This window comes from Strix uralensis, chromosome 10 (genome assembly GCF_047716275.1).
Source record: "Strix uralensis isolate ZFMK-TIS-50842 chromosome 10, bStrUra1, whole genome shotgun sequence".
Taxonomy (NCBI): Eukaryota; Metazoa; Chordata; class Aves; order Strigiformes; family Strigidae; genus Strix; species Strix uralensis.
Window position 1 is genome coordinate 24,785,293 of NC_133981.1, and position 24,637 is coordinate 24,809,929.

The 24,637-nt window shown below is 44.1% G+C and overlaps 1 protein-coding gene across 8 annotated transcripts; it reads right to left on the reverse strand.

Annotated features, from left to right (window-relative positions):
• Positions 1-1,007: 1,007 nt before the first annotated feature.
• CARD19 (caspase recruitment domain family member 19) lies at positions 1,008-22,491 on the reverse strand. 8 transcript variants are annotated; one of them, XM_074879841.1, is made up of 7 exons: positions 17,266-17,342; positions 13,611-13,867; positions 11,802-11,944; positions 9,484-9,637; positions 5,036-5,095; positions 3,118-3,189; positions 1,008-1,461 (listed from the first exon to the last, which is right to left on the reverse strand). In XM_074879841.1, the coding sequence occupies exons 3-7, from the start codon at positions 11,910-11,912 to the stop codon at positions 1,349-1,351; spliced, it is 510 nt and encodes a 169-aa protein (XP_074735942.1). In that variant the 5' UTR covers positions 11,913-11,944; positions 13,611-13,867; positions 17,266-17,342; the 3' UTR covers positions 1,008-1,348. The 8 variants fall into 8 exon arrangements, with proteins under 8 accessions (XP_074735942.1, XP_074735941.1, XP_074735939.1 ...); XM_074879840.1 differs by lacking the exon at positions 17,266-17,342 and adding an exon at positions 14,663-14,795 and having other exon boundaries at positions 13,611-13,874; XM_074879838.1 differs by lacking the exons at positions 13,611-13,867; positions 17,266-17,342 and adding an exon at positions 22,375-22,491.
• Positions 22,492-24,637: the final 2,146 nt, after the last annotated feature.

Genomic DNA, 24,637 nt, shown 5'->3' on the forward strand with positions numbered 1-24,637 from the left:
TAAAGCTGGAAGACAATTTTCAGTCTGATTATTCTGCAAAAACCAACTCCAAATGACTGAAAATTTCACATGTGATCCTGTAGTGCATGGTAACTTGTAACGTAGCTGCAGTTTTCATTGAGGTGACATTTGATCTGATCTGGAAATCTCTTCATGCAGTCAGTGAATGAAGAGCCACAAACCATCTTTCTCACCAAGTACAGAGACATGGTCTCCCCGAGCTCCTTATGCTCTTGAGCAGCTAACTGAAGAAGTATCCACCAAAACCATCGTTTCTCACAGACAGCTCAGAACCATGGCCATTTGTACCCAGCTAGGCAGGAGCAAGCTAATAAACCCTGAGCTGCTTCACCTGCAGCCCTGGCTTCCCTGCATCTCCTTCAAGAATTTTAGTCTTACAATGGTTTCTGCAAGTTTTTCAGGTTTCAACTCACCAAAGAAAAACATAACATCATCAAGTAACATTATGAACAACCTCAGACTCTTTAAGTAAGTATATATATTTCTGGCCATAAAAAAAGCCCCATGTCATGGCACTCAAGTCCCTGCAAAGTATCTTGGATTACTTCAGCTCCTTAGTAGACAGACTGCAAAACACTTCACTGGAAAAAAAAAGCTAAATAAATGTGAAAAATCTTCTTGGTAGTTTGAAGTGCTACAGATCAGACATTCCAGCCCCTGCGACCCTCCACAGGCTGGGAACCAGTCTGCAGCAGCTCCAGCACATTCAAACCACGCCCAACAGCTGAGTGTGAACAAGGCAGGCTGGGATGAGGCAGGAACAGGAGAAATAGAAAACACGGCAAGTATTGGGCCATACACAGAGGTAACTGGCACTGATAAACTTCGTAGGTGCCAGCACTGACCTGAGCTCAGGCAGTAAATACAAAGGATCTAGACAAAACAGACAATCCTGAGATGGAGATCCACTTCTTAGTAAGGCTTCGAGTGCATGTGGGTTTTTAAGTGCTTTTCTTAAATTAATTATCACAAAAGACAGGCTAGCATTCTTTAAACAGTTGTGATCCTTCATTTCAGTATAAAACACATACACAAACATGGCTTAAGACCCATGATCACTTAGGATATAATTTTAAAGTTTGTATTAAAAATATTTTTTCTCCAAATGATAAATATTTTAAAATAAGCATTTATAAAAATAAATGGTCCATTCCCATAAGGAAGGACATACATAGCTGAAATTCTGAATACATCTTGAGGCAACACAATTATTGATGAAGCTAGTTAATAAAATCTTTGGTATGAGAGTATAGTACATTAATATTCATGCACCGTTGTCTTCCCTTGGCAGGTATACTGTACAGACAAGTGAAGAGGCAGCTGTTCCTTAATTTCTTGATACGTCTTCCAAATACAACATACAAATATTTCTAACGTGTCTTCCTATGATAATAGGAGAGAAGCCCAAGATTCTCCTGGCTCTTCCTATGACTTTCGTATCTAAAACAGAATGAAGATGGGAGGAAAAAGAGAAAGTGAACACTGTTAAATTTCATTCTAGCTAGCATCTACAAAAAAAAAAAAACCAAAATAAAAAAAGTTTCTTTACAGGAAAGCCCATTTTCTTCAATATTGTATCCATCAACTGCCAAGACAGGATAATGACAAATCTGTTAAGATTCATCGCTGCAAGTTCAGACACACGAAGAGGAGATTACTGAGTTAGGTAAGGGGGCAGCTTTACACCTGGGCACGGCACCACATGGTGCAAGCCTGCAGCACTACATCCAGGTCTGGTGGCCCTGTTACACATGGGGCATTGAGATACTGCAAAGGTACCTGGAACTGGAAAAAAGAGCCTTGGAACAAAAGACTTGGAGAGATTAGTTGGTAATTTTAGCAAAAAAAAAAGACAGAGAGCCGACTTGAGGCACAAGGACATCCACGGGGATAAAATATGAAATGTCAGCTGGCACAGAAAGAAGGGGCTAAGGGGCTCTGCAGTCTGGTAGAGAAAGGCTTAGCAAAAATGATAGGCTGGAGCTGAAACCAGTTCAAACTGAGAATGAAACTCACACTTCTAACACTATGGACAATTAACTGGAATCAAGGGAACTGATGGATTCTCCGGTATTTTGGTATCAGTCCCTGAATGCTTTTCTGAAAATGCTTCCATTAAATGCTGGTGACTGTATCTGATGAAGGAAAGTGATGGCAGCTAAGGAAACGTGGGTTAGCCTCAAAGGTCTAATGGTTCCCTTTTAGCCTTAAACCCTGACTCCATGGTAACACGGCCCAGACTCCCACATCACCTGAAATATCCATGAACTGGTGCTACTGTAGCCTACAGCTCTGGGAAAAAACAGTAAAGAACAATATTCAACCGTGTCTACTGTGACCAGGGTATGAGGAGCAGAAGGCACTAAACCAACATGGAGTTTGGATTCTGCTCCCCATCCCCTGCGCGAAGACTGGCACTTCCCACCGCACCAGCACCGTGCGAAGACTTGAAAGAAAGCGACACTTCTGAATCAGCTACTCTCTCCCCCTGGATCTCTCCCACTAGCAGTGACTCACTGCTTTGCTGAAGTTGATTCATGGGGACACATCAACGCGCTTTCTGCTAACAGCTGCCGCTCTCACAGTAACGTTGGGTGAGTGGAAGGGAGGACAGTGAAGAGGAGCAGGAGCTCTGCTCTGCCGGCTGCCACGAAGCAGACAACTTTGAGCCGACAGAGCTAACACCCAGAGCCAGCAACAGAGGCAGCGGTTGTAGCTGCTTGGGCTCAGCAGATTGAGCCAGTGTCCTCCGGCCCTGGCACTGGTCATGCTTCACCCAGCTCCCAACGGACGTAGAAGCCAGAAGGTCTGGATATGTCTCATGACTGCTGGGAACATGACCCATTGCTATAGCAACAGGAGCTCACATGACTACTGTCTTTAAAATGAGCCCCTATTTGTGGCATCATCTGTAGGCAAACTATCCATTATTTATACCTTGGCATGTCTGAAGTGCAATTTGTATCCTAGCCTCATTAATGAATGATGACACCTTGACCTGCTCTATTAAGTAAGATGTTGGATCAAGAGACACGCTGCTCTCCCATCCTGGGCTAAAGTAAGGCAATCAAGAGAAAAATCACTGGAGCAGATTACCTGAGTTACAGCAATACCAAAATAACGCAAATCCTGCAGCAACGCTAAAACAAGCAAGGAAGAACACCGGACCTAAAGAAAATGAAAAAGGAAACACATTACAACAGAACAGAGCAGTGGAAGTTTAGTTCCGTTCATAAATCATCGATTGCTATTAATATGCATAATTAAATGTATTCAAATGAAGCTAACACATTCACAATTATGTATGTTCTGTGGCTAATGTACTATGAAGCACATTTACTATACTCTAATTAATTTTTACTACAGTTGCTTTGACACCAATCACCACTCGCCTCTGTTCATCTAGCTATGTCCTATGAAATTTAAATGAAAGCTTCCTTAGATGTTTTCTCGCTCTAAAACTTTGTGCAAAACCTCCTTTAAACACTACAACAAAATACTAACCAGACTGCTGGGACCTCACCACACAGCGTAACATTTTACTTTATAAAGAGCCCCGCTGGGCCAACGCACTGCCTGTGGGTTAGAGTACATTATATAGTCTGCAGTCCCTTAGAAGCAGATTTTTAGGGTTTTGTTTTTTCCCCACAGATGTTCCACAAATTCCATTTTCATGACAAGAGCAAATATTCTTGTTCCTGTTTACAATTCTGCTGGAAGCTGAAACGCAGAGCCACATGCACACCTAAACCAAATCTCCCACTGGAAACATTTCCTTCGTGTGCCTGCCTGGAATTACATGCAGTTTAATGCTGATGTTCAGTATTGATGTTCAATAAAACGTTTCTAATTCTTACTTATCCACAGACAAAACCTCATCAAGATTTATATCTGCTTCTTTATTATCTAACATTCTATTTGTATTTACTACAATTAAACTGCACCTGTCAATTTAAGGGCAAATGTACTGCAGACTGACAAATTAGTGGAGCTGACCGCACGGACAAGCACATCAGAGAAACAGCAAAGGAGCAAGGACTTGGCTGCTCCTTCGGCTGTAGTCTCCAACGAGGGTGGCTAGCAGCCGGACAACCTCCACTCTGAGGCCAGGTCTTTCATCAGCATAAGTAAGAATAGAAATTACTTAATTTTCTTCTTTCCAAGCACTTCCTCTATTCTTCCTGTACTGTTATGCTGCAGTCAGCAACAGTGATGTGAAAAATCTGAATAGCAATTTGGTTCAATATTCAAAGTAAGAACACCCCAGGCAAAAATATACATTGAGTTAAATGGTGGTTTTGCCTCTCATTTCAGTTTTCTGTCAGGGGAAAACTGGCAAAAAGGCATAGTTGATAGAAGGCGCTTTTATTCTCTCACAATTGTATCCAAATTTCTAAATAAAGTATCAATTAAACTTAAATTATAAAATAGTTCATTACAAATTTTGAAAATTCTTTAGCTTTCTTTCAGATCTTCAATTTCTTTTCAAAATATCTTTCAGTGAATAAAATATTTGCCTCTGTAATCTGGGCATTGAACAGAGAAAGGGGAAAAAAATTAACATGTTTTCCTAAGAAAAATATATTTAAGTTCAACCTTGCTCATCTTCCTTTCTAGTCTTTTTATTGAAAGCTTTAAAAAATTGAAAAGTTTTGAAAGTTATATAAAAAAATTATTGATGGCCTTATGCAAATTGACAGCAGAAGCAGCTGAATAGACCCTACTATTCAAGCATTGAAGAAATCATAGGAAATGAAGAATTTAGCTATAACAGTGTAAGTAAAAATACCATTGTAAATATTGATTAAACTCTACAGTCTCTTCAATTTCCTGGCACTGTTTCCCTCAACAGCAGTTCAGTACGTTTTCCTCCATTAATTCCACTTAACTTGTGACAGTAAAGACATCATAAAACAAACTATTTGTTACATGAAATGCAAATTACATGATAAAATAAATTGCATCATAATCTGAAAAGCCATTCCATCCGGTGACACTGTATGCATTTATTTACCCCTGTCATTTAGCATATATTTCTCCTTGTCAGTGTCTATCTCTGTGGAATCTGTGGTTTCTAGAAATAAAAGCAACACATGAAAAGTTAGTACTCAGCTCAAGCAAACAAACGAACATACTCAGCACATGCAAAATTGTGCTAAACAACACATTTCAGAAAAATATCCAATTTTGACATAAAATATTAACCCCTCCAAAGGTAAATCATTGCTATTATTGTTACATCTGGATATATGTTGATCAAAAGACATAGGCATGTAGTCATTTGAATGCAGCTATAAATAGCTGCAGCAACATCTCTGATCTGGTTAAGCCCTAACCATGTAAGTAACATTACACTTGTTTCCCAAGTGAGGAAAGCAGGAGCTAATCCCTCCATAATGCCAGAAGTTTTTATTGTAATAAATACAAACTATTTGTTAATATATGTGCTAATCTGAAAACACCCCTGTAATTTAATGCATCACCGTTCTTTCTGTTCTTCAGTAAATCTCTGGGCATGAATATATCTGGCAGATGAAGCACCTGAAACAAACTGCTTGGCACAGATTATTTATTTAAATTCTGATCTCAGCTAAAGACATGTACAGCTTCTTTGAAAGTCTGTAGGTACTATGTGCTAACACTTGGCACAATTAATTTTTGCCTCTATCTTTCTGCAAATTCTAGTAGAGAAGGAGATTGACCTTAAGACGAGGTGTTCGGTAGTTAGCAGCAATAAAGCAGTTTCTGCTTTGAACAGAAAGACCTGCAGCTCTTTTAGAGGTGCCTTTGCCATATGAACGTGGAGATAACATTGTCTGCAGAATATGTGGGCTACACCAAAGAACACCGCTGTCACCATAAATGGCAGAGGAATGACTTTTCTTTAATGTATCACGAATCTGCAAAACAACTTTCTTAGTCAAACCTCTTTGTGTCCAAGGGGGTTAAAAAAAAAAAAAGAGAAAAGTAAAAAAGGAAGAGCTCCAAACTTGGCTGTCAATAGGGAATAATTTGAGACTGTTTGGTTTCAACTGATTTCCTTCTTCTACATGACAATCTGGACCCAAGTGAGGTGCCTTGGAAAACTGCCCAGTACACCAAGTCTGCAACAGGGACCTTCTGTCAGCCAACATTAGCGGGTGAACATCCGTCTCCCACGCTAACTGCGTCCCTCCCGGTGGGGTGACACGGCGTGGCATTCAAGCAGAACAGAAACATCTGAAGCACTTTGCTGCAAAGCCTGAGAGTCGCTGAAGCAGAAAGGATTGCTGCACAGCATCCACGGCACACTCAGTACCCGCGGCAAGCTTACCCAGCCTGCCCGGTCGGAGGGATGTCCTCCCGACGTGCTCTAGCTAAGAAATCCTCACACTTCACAGCAGAGCACATCCAAAGCTCTGCACCTTTGTCAGGCTATTGCTGTGTGGGGCTGATCCGATCCTTTATCTTTCTAGTCTGTGTCAGCACTGGGAGAAATAAAAACATTTTCTGAGTCACTCGGAAGATCCTGTTTGGCTTATAGCTCTGAAGCTGCCCGTGCCGTGTGCCTTACCCACCCTCTAGTGGGAATTCTGAGCCATTACTAAACATTTCACTTGCAGTATTATACTCGAGGCAAGGAAATTTTGTTCTAGTGCAAATTTTAAGGTTGTTTTTAAAATGAAAAAGAAATCTTTCAAAGGATTTCCTCTGTAGAAAACATTTTTCATATGTATAGCTGCATGTAATCTATTATAGAAATCTGTCCTGGCCAGTTCATCAGTGTCCTCACCAACAATTTCTCCAGGTGTTTATAACACTGCTTGTTTCAGTTCAATCTGCATTTAGAACAAAGTCCCCATGTTAGGGGTTCCCTTTTTTCCTCATGTTTACAAATTCTATTGTCAAATCAGTAAATGCTCTGTGCTAAATTTGACAAATTTAACAACTACTGCTATAAGTAACATTTGAGTAACATAAAATTTCACAGGTGAGAGGTCTGAAGGATAATCCCTTTAATATTCAAAATGTTCAAGGTCACTTAAATGAGAGATAATACCTCATATTGAAAAGGGAGCTTTTCCTGAAGAATAAAGTTGGTTTTGGTTTTAGCTTAAAATGCTGCACAGATGTTGATCGACTATACAATCCAGAATGCGGACATCTGTTTTAGTTACAGAACTCATAAAAAGCAGCAAACATCATCTCGTTATTTCCTTCTCAGGTCAATATAAGGAAACTGCAGAATCTCAGCATGTACTAGTATTTTAACTCAGTTATTTTAAATTATTCTCATTGTCCTGAGGATGGTAACACAAGAGAGCGTACCAAGATACAGAGACTTTAATGACTTATGATGGTTACTGGAGTCCCTTTGCATAATGCAACAGCAGCAAAACAGTTTCAGGCACCACAAACAGCTCTATTTTTTCTGTGAAGCACTTCTAGCACATGTACTTGTTATGCACAGTCTGAACACGAGAAGCCCTAACCCTGCCTACTCATGGGGCTACCCATGTAAAAGCTCTCAGAAGTAGCCACATAAATCAGGTGCAAGGAGGAGCACATTTATGCTCTAGCTAAAAATGAAAGCATCATGCAGACACCCTACACAAGTTTCCTTTCAGCTGGTTTGTCCAGATGTGACAACAGCATGAGACAGTGTGAGAGTTCATCTTCACAATATCTGCAGAACTTCCAATGTGAGTTTTATGGGTACAGATGAACTTGGTCACAGCTCTACTATTTCTAGTACTCAAGTGAATTCAGACCATCTATACGGGAGGCAGTCAGGCCTTGGCTACCTGTACATGTATGTTAAGATACATTTTCAGAAATGGCTTGTGGAAGGTCTTACTGAACATTAACAGAGCTTAAACTCTTAAAACCATTAACACACTCTTGAAGTTTTATTCTTAGTGACTACACTAAGACTTAATAAGTTCCTCTTAATTAATAAAGGCTGTCTGCTGCCTTCTAGTCAGCCTGGCAGAAAAACCTGTTGCTTTTGAGCTCTATCCAAGTGAAAACAATAGACCCAAGACTATTGGATTTAAGAGCCTGCTCCCTCAAAAGGCATGACTTCTGCAAGGTGAATATCAGATTGAAAGCACTGCCTTAAAGCTGCTGCCAGGTTGAATCAACTGGGATTTGTGCTCATCTGAGATTCTGAGGCAGGGATAGGCCCAGACTCTCCCTGTTCAAGAGGGTTCAGGTATGGATGTGGAGACCTGGGCTAACTTTGCAGCCTCCCTGGGCAGACAGGAAAATGGTGCAGTCTTCTGCTGGTACGTATTTGTGCTGGGTACCTATAAACCCCTTCCTTCAAAATAAAGGTAAAACAAAGCTAGACAATGCAGTATCTTCAAAAGTAATTACAATTTTACATGCAATTTTCACTCCAGAAATAAAAGAGGTCAAACTGGTTTTTTTAAACCTGTGGACTTTGGTGTAACGGTTTGAATCTCACTGGAGTTTGACCCACGTGTCTGAAATTTCCCCTGGCACCTAACTGTGGAGTTTCTTGCAACTAGAAATGAATTGACCAGTGAAGCATCAGTGCTGTTAGATACTTTATAAGAACTTCTTGAACTGCAGTCCCTTTGCAGCTTCATTAAGTTAAATGGGGGAGTTTTCCCTCAACCTCAAGGCATTTCAGTATGCAGGGTGCCTGACGTATTTCCCAGCCATTTGGAACACTGTTATTTTCTCCAGTTTGTTAGATGAGAAAAAATAAAAAATTTTTAAAAAGAAAAAAGAAAGAAACACCAACACATAAGCAAGCATTACCCCAGGTTGGCAAGTCAGGCTTGATACTTTTCCTTAAAGAAATGAGCTCCTTTGCAGTATAGAATCAAATCTGTTTTGAGCCCCAGCCCTTCTGAAGTAAATAAATGTATATTTGGGAGGCAGCTTTATTGACATCAGTCAGGCCCATCAGCTGCATAAAACAAGTCCTAAGTGATTTATCACAGTTCACCATTGCAAGGGCCTACGAATGTTCGCTTCACGTTAAACTAGACACAACTAGGAGATTTATGGTTTGAGGGGAAGCCAAGCTTCTGGGCCACCAGAGTTTTGAGCTTAACAAATGTGAGCTTTGTAATGTTCTTACGTTCTACAAGTCAGAATAAACACAGAGGAAATAAACAAGCCATTAAGAAGTAATGGTTATGAAAAGAGAAATTGTACTTCACAGGAGTTATATTGCTGTCTTACATGTTGCACTTAAACTAATAAAGACATATTTCATATTTCAAACCAATCAAAGAGTTTTGGACTGCACATACCAGTCAACAAGTAACAAGAACTATGCAGTCAAATCCCCTTCAAATCCCCTTTTGGCTTTAGGAAAATTCCAGTCAGAAGGAATTAAGGTATACCCCCAAAGTTACTTAAATAACCTAAACCTCATCTGAAATGAGGTTTTGTAATACTTTGATGAGGAAATCCACAACTCAATCAACTTGCAAATCAACTTACTCAAGATTTTCCTGCTTGGCAGGTCATTATACAGCTGTTCAGCATTGATCTGTAGAGCTCTGTAAAACTCTTGACAGTGTCTGTCTCCTTTCTTCTGAAGGTGCTTTATCAGATCTGAAAGTCTGGTATGGAGTGATGCCTTTGGATTCCTGAACTGTAAGAGAAAAGCACTCGTCAGAAGAGAGATTACAACAGCTGGAGATGAATTTTACATCACTTTACAGTATGCCAGGGAGTGAAGATATGGAGCCTCTTTTATATTTGCTAAAAGAACGGGCCAAAAAAAATAGGGGAACCTAAAAGGGACATACATGCATTGCACAGTAGTCTTCAAGGCACTGAGCCCCATCTGGTCACCACTGACTGACTGAGGGACAGCATATTGCCTCTGCCTTCCCTCATTCTTTTTTCTGTCCTGATAAAGTGACAGCTACTCCGCGTTTGATGTTTTCTCTGCATTCAAACTAACATGATACTTGCTATGCTACAATTTGATTGACAGCTGGTGATAGAAAATATCAACAAAACTTTATAAAGTCTTACGTTTTCAAGTTTTCCCTTAGTTGCCTCGTAATGATCACCCAAAAAGGTACTTTATACTGCTTATATTAGTCCCAATATTGGAGTGTTCATCATCCCAAGATTACATGTTTTATTGTTTCCAGCACAATTAACTGCTGTGCACCCAGTGCAACATGTACGAATTCTCATTACTCTGGCAACATGGCAAGCAGCTGCAGAAGAAAGTACTTTTTTTCTGTAGCCAAAATATGGTGAATTAGGAGACCTTACAAAAAGAATGAAAATGTGTACTTAGCCTGACACACATCAAACTGATTTCAGCTTATTTGGAAAACATCCAAAGCCATTCTCAGCACAGCATTATATTTCAGACCATTACAGTAGATAACTTTTATACTATACTTAGTTAGGATCAATTCCTGCTCTAGGGAGACAGAAATGCAACACACCTTATACAACACTCCTTATTCTGACAAAATCCCTCCAAGGTCTACCAGATATAGCTGAGATTGTAAGCTTCCTAAACACTCAACAGAGTTGACAGAACTATACAAAAGCTGTTCATTTCTGTCTCCTAAGTGCAGAAGTCACAAACTATGTTTCACAGATTCTTTATGTATTTATTTTGAAGCTCTTGAGGGAATGAGATGATCTTTAATTATGCATGTCTAGACATGTCTTTTGACTAGATATTAGGAAGTATTTCTTTACAGAACGAGTTGTTGGGCGTTGGAATGGGCTGCCCAGGGAGGTGGTGGAGTCCCCATCCCTGGAGGGGTTTAAGAGTTGGGTTGACCCAGCGCTGAGGGATCTGGTGTAGTTGGGAACTGTTAATGTTGGGTTGATGGTTGGACTGGATGATCTTCAAGGTCTTTTCCAACCTAGACAATTCTGTGATTCTGTGATATGTCACACTGTTTGTCACAACTGAGTGACTAGACTGGCTCAGCTGATGATCTAGCACTGCTCTACACCACCAAAACACTATTCATCCCCACAGAGTTTGGTTATGACAGAATTAGACCTATTTTTCCTAATGTTAAGATAGTGATATGCCAAAACCCTGAGCCTTGTGCAAACAATGAAGTCAGCAGAGGGCAAGTACAAACTGTTGTTAAGTAGGATCTGGGAAGCTTTTAACTGACTTTAACTTTCACTCCACACAAGTCTAAAATACCATTCTCCCTAAAAACAGCTACCCATTTTTGAAAGCTTCATGTCAGGGAGGGTGGCCCTCCTTCATACATAGCAGCACCACTGAAAGATGTTTCTAACTGCATTCACTTGCCACAGCTCCCACACTCACAGGTGGGACTAATGCCCCCCTTCTCTACCAATACTCAGTTATTAATCACATTAATCAGATTAAGTTAACAGAGATGATGTTGTGGACACAGCTGGCTGCAGCACAAGTCATCCGACACGACACTCCAGGCAGGCTCACGTGAGGAGGCAGGCATGCAGGGCGTTTGGTCACCCGACGGGTGCAATCCTGCCCACAGAGCAGTTCTAGAGCATTCTTCTGCATGCACGGCACCAGCCGTCACGGCAGGGCCCATGGCATTGAGCTGCTGCCAAAGAGGGGCCATCTCTCATAACCACTTGGCACAGGGAACACGCCAGGCCTCTGACTTCTCCTCTGATACGAGATCCCAGATACAACTGGTCAGCAAGCAAGAGGTGAGGAAGATTGGCTTCATGTGGCACCAAGAGTCAAGTCGGGAAGAGGGCAGCTGAGCTACTGACCCGCAAAAAGAATGCAACATTCAGAGATATAGTAAAATTCATCAAATTACCTTTTCTGCTTCTGCATTGGTAAGAATTTGGGGGTAGACTCTGTTAAGCTGAAGAATAATTTTATCAACCACTTGCTCATTCAGTCGGCTATTGCTTGTAAGAAAGTACATGTCGTGCTGCAGCCGATGACAATACGACTGATCTAGAGAGAAAATAATACAAAGAACAAAGCACAGCAGTTAATTAGCAAGCCATTTTAAAATTCTGTACATTTCATTTTCCTAACAGTAGTTAGCTAGCTAAAATAAAATTACCACCATCATGTAATTTTAGAAAGCTCAACTATCTATTAGGGAAACACAGCACAGCCACATGCTTCCGAAGACCCATCCACATAAAATTACATCTTAACTCCTGGCTGGTCACTTGTGCTGCCTCTCTCTTTCCAAAGGGAGAAGGTTCTAAATTATTAAGATGTCAAGCACTGATGGATATTTAATCAAATACAGTCCTAAACTTGTTAAATCACTGATGATAAAATTTCGATCATTTATGAAGTCAGATTATGGAGTTTAAAAGTAATGTGTTTTATAAATTTTTTGATGGGAATATGTATTTCACAGAGAGAGGTTCTCTCTGATGTAGAACGGTAAAAGGACGTAAATTTGGCTTCAAATTACGTACATTACTGATACTGGTACACAGCACAAGGCTGGTCTTTGCCTGCTGCTTAGCACCTGATGACTGCAGCACAGTGCTTGCACAGCCAGGCAAAGCTGGGGGCTGGCTGACCTGCAGTGATTTGGCCCTAACTTCACCCAACCCTCCCAGAGTTTCTTGCTGTCTCTGGTCTAATGGGAGACTTCAGCAACTTGCCCAGCAGAAACTGCCCAGACTGAAACAGAACTGGAACATCAGGAACAGCATCTCTGCCAAAGAGCCATGAAGTCTTTTAGGGAAGGACTTCTGCCATCGCTTTGCGTAGGAGCGGGGAGAAAGGGCACTCAAAAAGCAGTACATTTTTACCATGGAAGTACACTCAAATACAGGTACAAATAAACCACATCTTTTTCTATTAACCCAAACTCCTGCAAATACACAAATCCAGACTTGCTGTTGTTTTAGGCACCATTTCCAATTTCACAGCAATGGATTTTGCAGGAGCACAGACTTCCCTAGAGCTGCTTGTCTACAGTCCCTAGATTAAGATACAGGCACAGAGTGGCTCCACAGGTTACTGTGCCCTTACCAGATTTAGAAAGAGAATGTCTATGACCATGTCTGAAATAAGTGTTAAAATGTCAGTACAGCACTTTATAACTGAGCAGCATAGAAAACAAAACCAAAATACCACGAGCCCCATCACATTCCCCATTTAAAGCAAATGCATAGGTTTTATGGTATTTTGCTACCAGAAAATACACAACCATCAGCCCTTTGTGCCCTGTAATTTAAAGATAAACGAATGAAGAGCCAGAAAACTTTGGCATGATGCACTGCACCTACACACAGCCCTTGCCCTTTCTATATCATGATTGTTTCTTTTTGTTTTACGCTGTTCTTTTCCTGTATCTGTGAAGCACTAACAGCATTTACAAGAAAGGGTTCAGGAAAATCTCCTAGTTGACCACCACACACTAGTAACTTCTCCAGTGCCAGTGTCACTCCTATTCAAACAGGAACATACCGCATTTGATACTGCGCAGAGAGCTGTGATTCTATAGGCACAACAGGATTTCAGTTACATTTTTACTTTTTATACAAACACCATATTATTTCCATGTGTTTCTAATGCCTCACTTTTCCACGGCTCGCTGTCAAGGCAACTTTATTTAGTGTACTGTCAGAAACATATTGCCCTGACATACTTGCTGTGCAACTCCCTTTTTTTGCAAGAAGTTCCACGTTATCTGATTCAGGGTTGAGATCAAACTTCTCCTCTTCAAATCAACTCATTGGTATGCACAAAAGGCTGAGGCAAGGATCAGGAGACTGTGAAGTTGCGTCTGTTCATGTAAATATTTTCTGGGGAATGAAGAGCCACACTCCCTGCAGCCTTCTCCTCCTTCTGCCTCAGCTACGTGATTTGCAGTGATTCTCAGTGTCACCAACAACTCTGTACCTTCTGCAAACTTACAAAGAACATGCATTAAACTGGGGTCTTACAGCTAGCAGAGCAATTAAACTTCAAACAACATTGTGACATTCAAACAACGAATCACAGCAAGTGCTAAAAGGATGACAAGAATCTGGCAGAACGAGTATACAAAGTAAAATAAAAGCAGGCTCAAAGTGTCACCTCCTTCCCTGCTTCTTGCTCTGTTGCTGCCATGTTATTACCCATCCCGGCACAGGCAGCATGCAGCAATTACACCACTGAAGATAACTATGACCAACTGAGGATCAAATTTAAGCCAAGATCATTTTCTCAGCAGTCAGGAGCACTCCATGTCCTCATGGCACTTTTCATTTAAACACACTCATTAAACCATCACCACTCTTACTGAGGGCTTTTTGCTGCCATCTGAAACCTGCACGCGGGTGCACAGTATTACAGGGCATAAGCCTCTCTGAGATTTCAGGGGTGGCCGTTTTCTTCCCATCTAAGCCAAAAGGAAGGAGAAGAAAATGAGACAATGCTCTTTGTCTGTCTGGCTACTGTGCCTGCCAAGGACAGGTCTTAGGCCTGGCTCAGGCATCTGCAAGATGCTTCTCCCATCCTATGGGATGCTCCATTTTTAAGAAGTGCCATGAAGTAGTCTGCTTCCTCCCCATTCCCACAGAGACATTTCGCCTGCCTGCACGTTCACCTCCTCCAAATTACAGTATTTAGGATGGGGTGCAACGTTTAAAATTTCCAGAAGAGCAGTTATCAAGCTCAACACACTAGCTCAATAAATGCAGAGCAGAAATATCTCACCCTTCCAGTATCTCACTTCTCTCTTCTGAAATCTTTCGTCTCTCCTCTAACTCTGAGAAATCTTTGCCCAAACCACTCAAGGAACTGCCTTCAGGCTTCTGGTAGACCAGAGAAGTGAAACTTCCCACCGACACCGCCCACCACTGCAGAATTGTGCCCCAGCTACTAAATTTAAAGAAAACAAAAAAAGCCCCACCAATCCTAGCAGCTGGAACATGGCACCCTGCTTTGGCGTGATAAGGGTATCTGGAAAGCACAGCATGTGCATTGGAAGCCAACACACAATGCTCCCGGGCCCAGCTTGCCCCAGGAGCTCCAGCAGCTTCGTTATGGCACAGACTCGCTCCCATGCACTGTCAGTCATGGCCCAGTTATAAACATGCTCATGCTATGAGGTTTTATAATGACTGTTCATGAACAGCAGCTTTTTAATGTTGAACATGCCCATTATTTACATTTTAAAGTAACAGAAACAGGCGTGGCATTGCCAGGCATTTTAACGCCCTCAGACTGCACAGGGATTGCACCCAACTCCGAACTGGTAATTTGATGTTACTGCAGTTACACCTTCTCCTCCACCAGAACGTTAATTGAACTGGGTTTAACCCTGTCCGCAGCCACAAGTTTGCCCAAACCCGCAGCTGCAGTAGAGGAGTCTGCAGGTTTTGACACAGCTGGAGGGCTGGCAGTGGACTGAGCTCAGCCTCACTAAGAGACACAGCAAATACAGCTGAGATTGGGTACCACCTCACCACAGCTGACCTAAAGGTTGCTTAACAAAAGGTCTGTATTTACTCAGGGAAAACAAACTTGTCAAAGAGACTGACAGGAAACTCAGGAACCGTCTTTGACAGCTGAGAAAAAACATGACTAATAATTTCATGTTATCATTACTACAAGCCCACAACACATCATACACGACCGCTTTTTTCTCTTATCCAAAGGACCAAAGGCCTCTGGCATACAGCGTACGCACACCATGCTAACATACCCAGCCTGCACCTGACCACACACACGGAAGGAACGTATAATGAAGAGATATCAGAGAAAAGCAAGAGATTACTGGTTATTTGTAGCCAGCAGCTCCTCAAACAGAGAATAATATATATAAAATCAGTGATGATAAATGCGCAAGCAACAAATGACCGTAACTAAACCACACATTCATCATTTTTCACCTGCAGGTAAAAATCATCCCCATTGCAACTCTTCATAAAATGACACATCTCTACTGTTCCTTCCAAATAGGCAATTAGGTTTCTGGCAATAGGTACACAATGACCCAGCCATTATACTAAGTGCTGCCATTTTCAGGCTGCTGAAATACATTCTGGTCTTGGAAGTAATAACACTCATATGCAACCATAACGTGCCAGACTGTCTTCTACAGCACCTGCAGGGAAAACGTCAAGGGTGACAGAGCTACCCTTCCCAAAGCTCTCCCTAATTTACCAGCAGAGTGTTTTCACAGAGAGTTTTTCAGAGACAGCTCCTAACGTGGGCACTGGCATACCAGACCCCGGCTGCAGCCAGGACGTCAGACAAGTGCTGTGGCATTGACACTCTTGCTCCATACGCCTGTGGTGAGGCGTCCAGTCCCTGAAAGGTGTCACTAGCCACCGGCACAACACACTGATAACACCAAACATAACTTTCAGTTTACAGTGGCTGTCAAAAACCCCTTTGTAATTTTAAGACTGCTTAATTATTCTTACCATAAAAGACCTCATGTTGTTTCTGTACAAGAAATAGCAAATGGGATTTTTTCTCTCGCCATCCCCTGCATAAGCTCCTCTGCAATCTACTTTTGCTGCCCTTCTGGATAAAACCACATGGGCCCCTGGGACCTGCCACCTTAGGCTGGGGTCTGCCTTGCCACTTCATATTTATTACAGTAAATGAAGAAATCCAGCTGCATTTCAAGTTCATAGGCTGCGATCAGCCCATCCTCGCTATTTTGTGACATATAATTGCTCTCATCCACACTTGGGCCCCAGAAGCATAAATGCTGCCAACTGCCTTAAGTCAGGCAGGCAGACCTGCCCAATTAATAACTCCAGCAATATTTACATAAGGACTCTTGATACTGTCTCTGACACCACTGTATCTTTATTATGGTTCCATCTTTTGTTTTCCCCATAAAAGCCTCCTTCAATTTACCAAGCAATGACAGGATTGTCACAAGCAGATGTATTTAAATACAACAGACACAAACCCCAACACATCCCTCTGACGTTCTCCATAACAACACACGTAACTTGTAAACATCCATTCCAGAAACCTCGGTGGTATCTGCTGTGCAACACAAAACCAAGTTGCAACTCCCTGTAAAACTCCTGGATGATTTTCATAAAAATTTATAAAGGCAAGCCGACAACCAAAACCTTGAAGGTATGTGACCTGCCATTTGTACGTGTCCATACAAACTCCCTGCCAGAGCATCTCAGGAAAGAGCTGAAAAAGTCTCTCAGCAAAACGTAAGCTTAACACTAGTTCAGGTTTTGGCTTTTCCCTTTCAAGAGCCCGAGAAAGAGATGCTGAGGATTTGAGAAGGAATCTGGCTGCACAGAAGGTGATCAGGTTGCACTGGTTACCAAACGCACCTCCGATGAAAAGACACTGGTTTGCTCCTCTGGGCTGGAAGCGGCGATCGAGGTGAAAGCCAACGTGCCCCCTCCCCAGCCACACTCACCCACTGCCACATGCTGGTGCTACTGGCAAGTCAGTAACCAGAAACCAAGAGTCTTTCCCAGCACGTTCAGTAACTCATCTTTATCTGAAATATCTTTTAAAAATAGAAAAAATAATAAAACAGTACGCAAGATACTAAAGTGCTCTCGCTACTCAGGCGTGGCACTAGCTGACCCACGTTCCCGGCGCTCCAAGCTCCGCACCAAGACCAGCGCGGGCAGTACCGGGGGAGCTGGCGGGCGGGGGCCGAGGCAGAGCCCTGACGAGCAGAAGATGGAGGCCGGGCACCAGCAGGTTTCTCCCGGTGCCACCCGGCGTGCGGCTCCGTGCCAAGGGGCGGGATCCGGCCCAGCCCCGGCCGCGCCGCAGGCAGGGCCGGCACAGCCGCCGCCCTCGGCGGGAGGACACGAGCGCCCCGCTCCGGCCCCGGGCCCGACGGCCGCTGCCGGCTGCCGCCCCCAGAGCCCGGCCCTGCCCGCCCTGACCCCGCAGCCCAGCCCCGAGCCGCGGCGCTGCGGCCGGAGCCGGGGTTACGCCGCACTACCGGCCCGCGGCGCCGCCACCCGCCCCGGGGACCCGCGGCTCAACCCGCCCTCCGCGCCGGCGGCGGCCCGAGTACGGGGCGCTGAAGGCACCAAAACACTCGCCCTGGCGGAACTGCGCGGCAGCCCCCGAGCGGCGGCGGTCCCGGGCCCCCGAGCGAAGCGGCGCCGCCCCGCAGAGCGCCCGCCGCCCCGGGCTCCCCGCGCCCCGCCGCCCCGGGCACTCACCGGCCATGGCAGCCGCGGCCGCGCCCGCCGGCGGGCTGCGGGCCTTCCTGCTGCGGATGGCGGCGGGGCCGAGGCGGGCCGGGCGGGTGCGGCCTGCAGGGGCACCGCCTCCCGGCCCCGAGGGGCCGCTGCCGGCGGCGCCGGGGGGAAGCGGCGGCGCCGGGGGTGCTGCCGGGCTGCCCGCGCCGTGTGGCGGCGGGTGCCCCGCGGCGGGAAGCTCGTTCCCGTAGAACGGCCGCATGCGGCTGCCCCGGGCCGCGGCCCTGCAGCGCGGTGGGGGGGAGTGCGCCGGCACGGCGCCCGCTTTGAGGCCATTCACGGCAGAATTAGTTTTTCTTGTGCCCCAGCACTGGAGACGGTTGTTTAAACGCAGCTGCGACGGGGGAGGCAAATCTGACAGCCGGGTATTGAAGTCCGAGGAGCGGGGACAGCTTCTCTCGGAGAAGGGCTTGCAGAGAAACATCTAATTAACTGTCGTATATTAACTTTGTGAGGGGAGAAGTACAAGGAAATCTGTCCATTTTAAAAACTCCCGTTTGCAAAAAAATGCATCAGCATTTAATTACCCAGCGAGGTATGGAGGACAGTGTGCCTTCCTAGGTATACATGCTGCAGAGCAGCGAAGCTGACCCTTAGCTTCCCAAATTGTGATAAAGAAAGAGATTATTTATTACTGCAGACTTATTTTTTTACTGCAAAATCTGGTATTTCTATAATGTAGAAATGAAGACAAGATTGCTTGGTTTTGATTTATGCTAGCATCTCATGTTCAGCCCTGGACTTCAATACAAAAAATAATTCTAACTAGTTAAACAGTTAAAACCTGGTTTGCCTTGCCTTTGCTTCTATTTTATTCTCAGTCAGCCTTTCTAGGATCAGAATAATTTTTTTTTTCAATGTAGATATTTGTCCTCCTGAAGGAGTGCTAGTAACTTATTTCCTGATAGTGCAAGAGTCTGCAGCTCTGTGGAGGGTTTGATCAGAAGGCACTTCTTTCTTAGGGCTTTAGTTGGCTTCTGCTCCTACCCTAGAGTATTGTTCCAGGTCTGGATTGATGACACACCTCCATTTAAAAGGAGGAGGGACATCAAGTGGGGCAATGCTAGCCTGTAGCACATGATTTTAGGCCAAAAAAAGTCTTCAGGTTGGTAGTTGACTCTATAGTGAACCATGCCATTAACCAGGCATGGTTACTAAGTGGTAACCACCACTCTATTCTCATAGTCCTAGCCTGAAGATAAGTGGGTTTTGGGTTGTTTTTATGTTGCCATGGGATAAGAGACACACATCCACCTTCTCAAACAAGAGCAGGTTGGTAAACAGGCTGTGTTAGAAGCCTATTATAAGTTAATGAAGTCAGTAATGGTAGTATTTGAGTGGTCATTTGTAAACTGCTATTTTTTTTTTTCTGTGTTGGAAGAGGCAGATTTATAGTATGGCAAAGGCACAGGGTGATTTGTAATTACAACTTGTGTTGAAACCATGAAGAAAATGTTATGTTGAACAGGGACAGAAATCTTCCGGAGAGATTAAAATCACAGCAGGCCAAGCTGCCTCCAGACCGGCACATAAAACACTTCAAGCACACAACTGCCTCACACAAACACTAAAACACTTTGCTTCTCTTAAGTAGCAGGTCCCCGAGCACCAAGACGGGCCCTTACCCAGAAAACACGACCACTGTGTGGGTGACCGCTAGTCCACAAGATCCTGAAAGGTTTGCCCAGTTTTGTCTCCGTGCCATCTTAACCCAAGCACCTGGAAAAGCTACACCAATACACCGGGACTGGTGAAACGGAGATAATAAAGCATACGGCCCCTTGCTTTGGTGTGGCCTCTTGGGAACCTGCGGCACCGCAGCGGGAAGTCGGCGTGTCCTGACCGACAGGCCAGGAATCCTGAAGCTGCACGAGCTGCCAAGTGGGAGATAAGAAAGGGTTTAGTGAGGACCTGACTTTGCACTTGGTTACGTGCTGTACACCCTCTTAGGAGAGACAGCTCCAGCTAGCTCGAGAGTTAAAAAAAACGAAAAAAGAGAGTTTGCTGGAAGTTTGCGAGTGCTGCCACTTCGTGGTGTCGCGGAGGAAGTGTCACACCCAGCACAACCCCAGAGATGGTGCTTGGGGCATACTGGGGCCTGTTTCTAGCATGTCCTGAGGCAGCATTTTGGCTGGCAGGATTAGCCACACAGTCCTGAAGCCTCTTCTGGGTCATTTCTTTCTCTGATATGTTTGCCTTTTTTTTCGGTGCCTGGCCTTCCCTGCCAGGGTGGAGTTTCTAGCCTGGCAGAGCTTTCCAAAGATAGCGGCGTCCCACCCCAGCACCACATCTCACACCCCTGCCCTTTCTGTGCCGCGCTCCGAGGAGCTCACTGCCGAGACCTTCCTGGTGAGCACAGCCAGAGCTGCTGCGACCTGCATGATCATATGCACCTCTGTTAACAAAGGAGACACCTGCATCCCCACATTTATTCTTGAAAATGTTGGCCTCTACCTCCGTACTACAAATGAAAGCAGCTTCCTTATCTCCAGTAAGGGAAAAATGGGGAAAAACCTCACTGAAATATTTTTAGTATTGTCAAATGTTGTGACATTTATGGTGCGTGTCCTTGGGAAGATTAATAAACATCCTGAGTTTATTCCATTTACCCTCAGGAATCCGGATCTTCTGAACAGCATGAAAATAGTTTTTAAAATTATTATTATTATTGCACATGGAGTCCTTCATCATGCCTGTATCAGAGTGATTTTTGGCAATGTATTGCAGTAACAGAAACAGGCACCTTGTGGAAAGGAAATTGTAAATTTATAAGTCCTTTCATCATATATTTTTAAGGTCATTCCATACGTATGTTAAAATATTACAGCAAGAGGTGTTGCCTAGTACTAAGAAGCAGCGGTAGGATGGCATGCTGAGGATTTGTTTTTATGACCATTTTATACCGTTGTGAATTCACTGCTAATAAGTTTCCCTGGAATCTCTACCAGAATCTAAACCACAAAATTGAAAACCTGGTCATCTCAATGTGGTATAGATTGAAATCTCTAATATAAATCTTAAATGTTTTTAGCAGACGGTGTTTCCGAGCACTGTGAGTGAAATAGAAGTGAAAATCAATCATTCAGGAATGCTGTGGTGTACAGTGCCACATTGCCTGGAGATATTTTTGTCCTGTAGACTCAGAAAACGATACAGGAATCAAGGGTTAAATATATCTCCTCCTCATGCCCATGGCACGCCAGACTTCTGCAGCCCTGTCGCTGTTAGGTTTGCCGGGGACAGGCAGGTCCTTGGGAGCTGCACGGCCACGGCAGAGGGGACAGAGGGGACACCCATCCGCACGCGTGGGGCGCGTCCCTGGGGAGGCACACGCTTGGCCGGAGCTGGGCCACCGCATGCCCTGCCACGGTGTGACCCGTGACATTCAAAGGGCACAGACGTACAGGGCAGACACACGCTCGGTACTGGTTACAGCGCTGAGCCCCACGCAAACGGCGCCACGAAAGCCTCGCGCTCGTGGAGGAATTCCTCATGCTGATTTTCAAACGGCTCCCGGAGCGAGGGGCACTGTGCGAAGCCCTCGCTGCCTGCTGATGGCAGGCGTGCCGCGCCGACAGAGCCCGCCTTGTTTCCGGAACTCTGTGATTCATTTCAGGTTTCTATCTCTTAATTTAGTGGCTAAGCTAAGTGACATGCCCAACAATGTTTTATTTCCCAGTGTCTAAAGGAGAGCAGATGTATTTCCTGGTTAGCTAATTCCAAAAGCCATTCCTGCTTCCTCCCTGATAAACCGACTGATTTGTTTATTTGAGTGAATTATTTGATTTACTAAATATTACCCTTGTCCTGGCAGCATCAGCATGTAGCATTTTCTTGTTTTATCTGTTAATTGTTACATGACAATATGGTTTCTCATTTTCCCACAGCTGAAGAGGACTGGATCTCTTTAGGAACAAATTAAATCCAGATAGTGCAGGGAGTTCCTTTAACAAAGTCTTTCTTTGTGTTTAAGAAAATAGAATTAAATATTTCTTAAAAGCTCAGATTACACACTAAGCTCCCTTCAGCAAGTTTTAGCTAATCATTTATAAAAACAGACTCTAAGAAGGAGAAAATAATGGGAAGGCAGCGACTGGCTGGCCACTCACGTCACAGCCACTGCCCCTCCTGGCTCCGCACTTCTGTTCCTGCAGATCCGGACTTTTCAAACCGGTCATTCTGCCCAAGTTCTCATGACAAATGTGCACTTACATGTCTTGTAGAGCATCATCCATAGGTTTCCCAGGTCTGGGCTGTGCCCGGTGCCCGTGCAGCAGTGGGGCAGTGCCGTCCTTGCCTGGCCGAGCAGAGGTCACTGGCAAGCGGGAGAAGTGAAAGGCAGCGGGAGGAGCAGGTCGGGCTGGGTGCAGCTGGCAGAGGCCTGGCGGGTGGCAGCGGGTCACGGCTGCCGGCAGCACAGACCCCACCACTGCAGATGCGGGGCTGCTCCTTCCCTCCTGGGAGCCAGCGACAGTTTGCTGTTGGGTTTAAGGGATGTGTAAATACAAGGCTGTTTACTCAAAGTTATGGGATTTTTTTTTTGGTGCTTCTAATTTCTACGAGTTCTTTGCATATAGAATGGGTAGTTTCCCAGTCTTATTTATATAGCCATAGCATTATTATTGGTATAATCACCTTTTATTTCTTCAGTGGTTAGGAGAGGAAGAAAAACTATTCTCTGATTCCAAACACAAAGGCAGAAGCTGTGCTGCAAGTTCTCAGCTCTTTATTCCCAACCAGTAAAGCCAAACTATTAGATGTGAACAGAACTGACTTGGGTGAAATCATAGCCTGGAGCATCCACAGCTCTGGAAATTCCTGGTCAGTTTAAATTTCTTGTATTCATTACATGAGTGAATTACATGCACCCCGATTCTGCTGTATGACACCCTATCCTTGGAAATTTTGACAGCGTTAGTAAGCCAAGAAGACGATACAGATAATGGGAAAATTGCATAGCTCTTGTTCCTGACACAATGGAAAAGTCAGCATATAGAATAATCCCGTGTATACCGATCATAAATCAGCTTGATAAATATTACAGAAGTTACTGTGTTGGCTGTTAGGTTGTACATGGGATAATGAACATTCAGCTTCACATACATGATCAAAACCACACTTATTCAGATCCCTTGTAAAGTACAAATCAAATGATACACATGAGAAAAAATACTCAACCATTTTTTTTTTCTAAAAAACCCAAAACATTGAAATCCTTTGAAGGCAGGAAGCAAATAAAGCCATTTGAGCTCCTCCTCTTAAAATAGATGCATAAATAAACAGCTGACATCTTGGGCAAACTTGACATTCAACAGAGCTCCAGGGAGAGAACAACGCCACTTTGACTCCAGTGTCCTCACATGGAAGTTACCACCCTGCCAGCTCAGTGCCCCACCTGCCCACCACGGGCCAGGAAGGACAGAAAGGATGGGGTGCAGCCAGCACACAGCCCACGGGCTTTATGAATTAAAGGCCAGTGTCTGGACATGGATTAGAAGCCGCCACAGACCGCAGCTCAGAGATGCAACATACCTCCTACGGGAGTAGTGGGAAACACTACTGTGAGCATTTCCATATAACCTTGACCTTGAAACACATGAGAAGTCTGAACACACACACGCTTAAGTATAGCATCAGGGATCCAGGGAACAAGCTGCTTCTGCTCTGCTCTACACCAGATGAACTTTCACTGCCTCACTTGCTGCTGTGCCAGAGGAGTTTCATGTTTCCACCATTGCATTAGCGTTAGCTACCAGGAATGGAGACTGGCTTTGAAAACATCTTGATGTGCAGGGTGCTAGCAGTGCTCCCACCACCTGATACCGTCTGGGTGCATTGACAATAGAAATGGCTATTGGTTGTGGAATAATTGTACTAGAGCCTTTCAGCAGTGGCTCTGTCAATTGTCTCTCTTTTCATAACAGTCCCTAAAAAATAGGTAGAAAAGATCACCTGCTCGGGTTACTGAAGGAAGAAACAAATGAGGTTCCTTGTGTCACTTTTAGGGGGACAGGATTTGATCAGATTTTACACAGTCATGTGTTATGAGGTTTAGCTCAAAATACCACCCTAAATCTGACAGGTACTGCTCCACCACACAGCAAGTTTATTAAAATGTCATAGAGGAACCTCACTTTACGCCTGTTGGAGGTTGTTATCTGGCTCTTGCCTGTGGTCTGGCTTCTTGTGGGGAAATGGGCCCAAGGGGAGGTGAAACAAGTCCCAAGGATATTTTAAACATACATCACTAGCTTTTCTGGACTTTTGCTTATCTGTGAGTTACCCTATCCTACTCCCAAACCAAAAAAAATTCTTAAACTTCTCAACAATTTCTAAATTTACTGAAGATGAAAGAGTCCTATAGATGCAGTCTGGTATAGCCACCTTTCTGAAGCAAGCCAGAGCAGCATGCAAGTCCCAGCTCTGGCTGGAGGTCCTCCGCCTGCAAGGTGCTCATGGTGACGTTGCTTCCTAC

Excerpts from the sequence above, each read along its gene's own strand:
- CARD19 (XM_074879838.1), bottom strand. Across the intron at positions 9,638-11,801 it reads CCAATGCAGAAGCAGAAAAG|TTCAGGAATCCAAAGGCATC; the intron begins GTAATTTGATGA and ends TTTCTCTTACAG. Across the intron at positions 3,190-5,035 it reads ATATATGCTAAATGACAGGG|GTCCGGTGTTCTTCCTTGCT; the intron begins GTAAATAAATGC and ends CATTTTCTTTAG.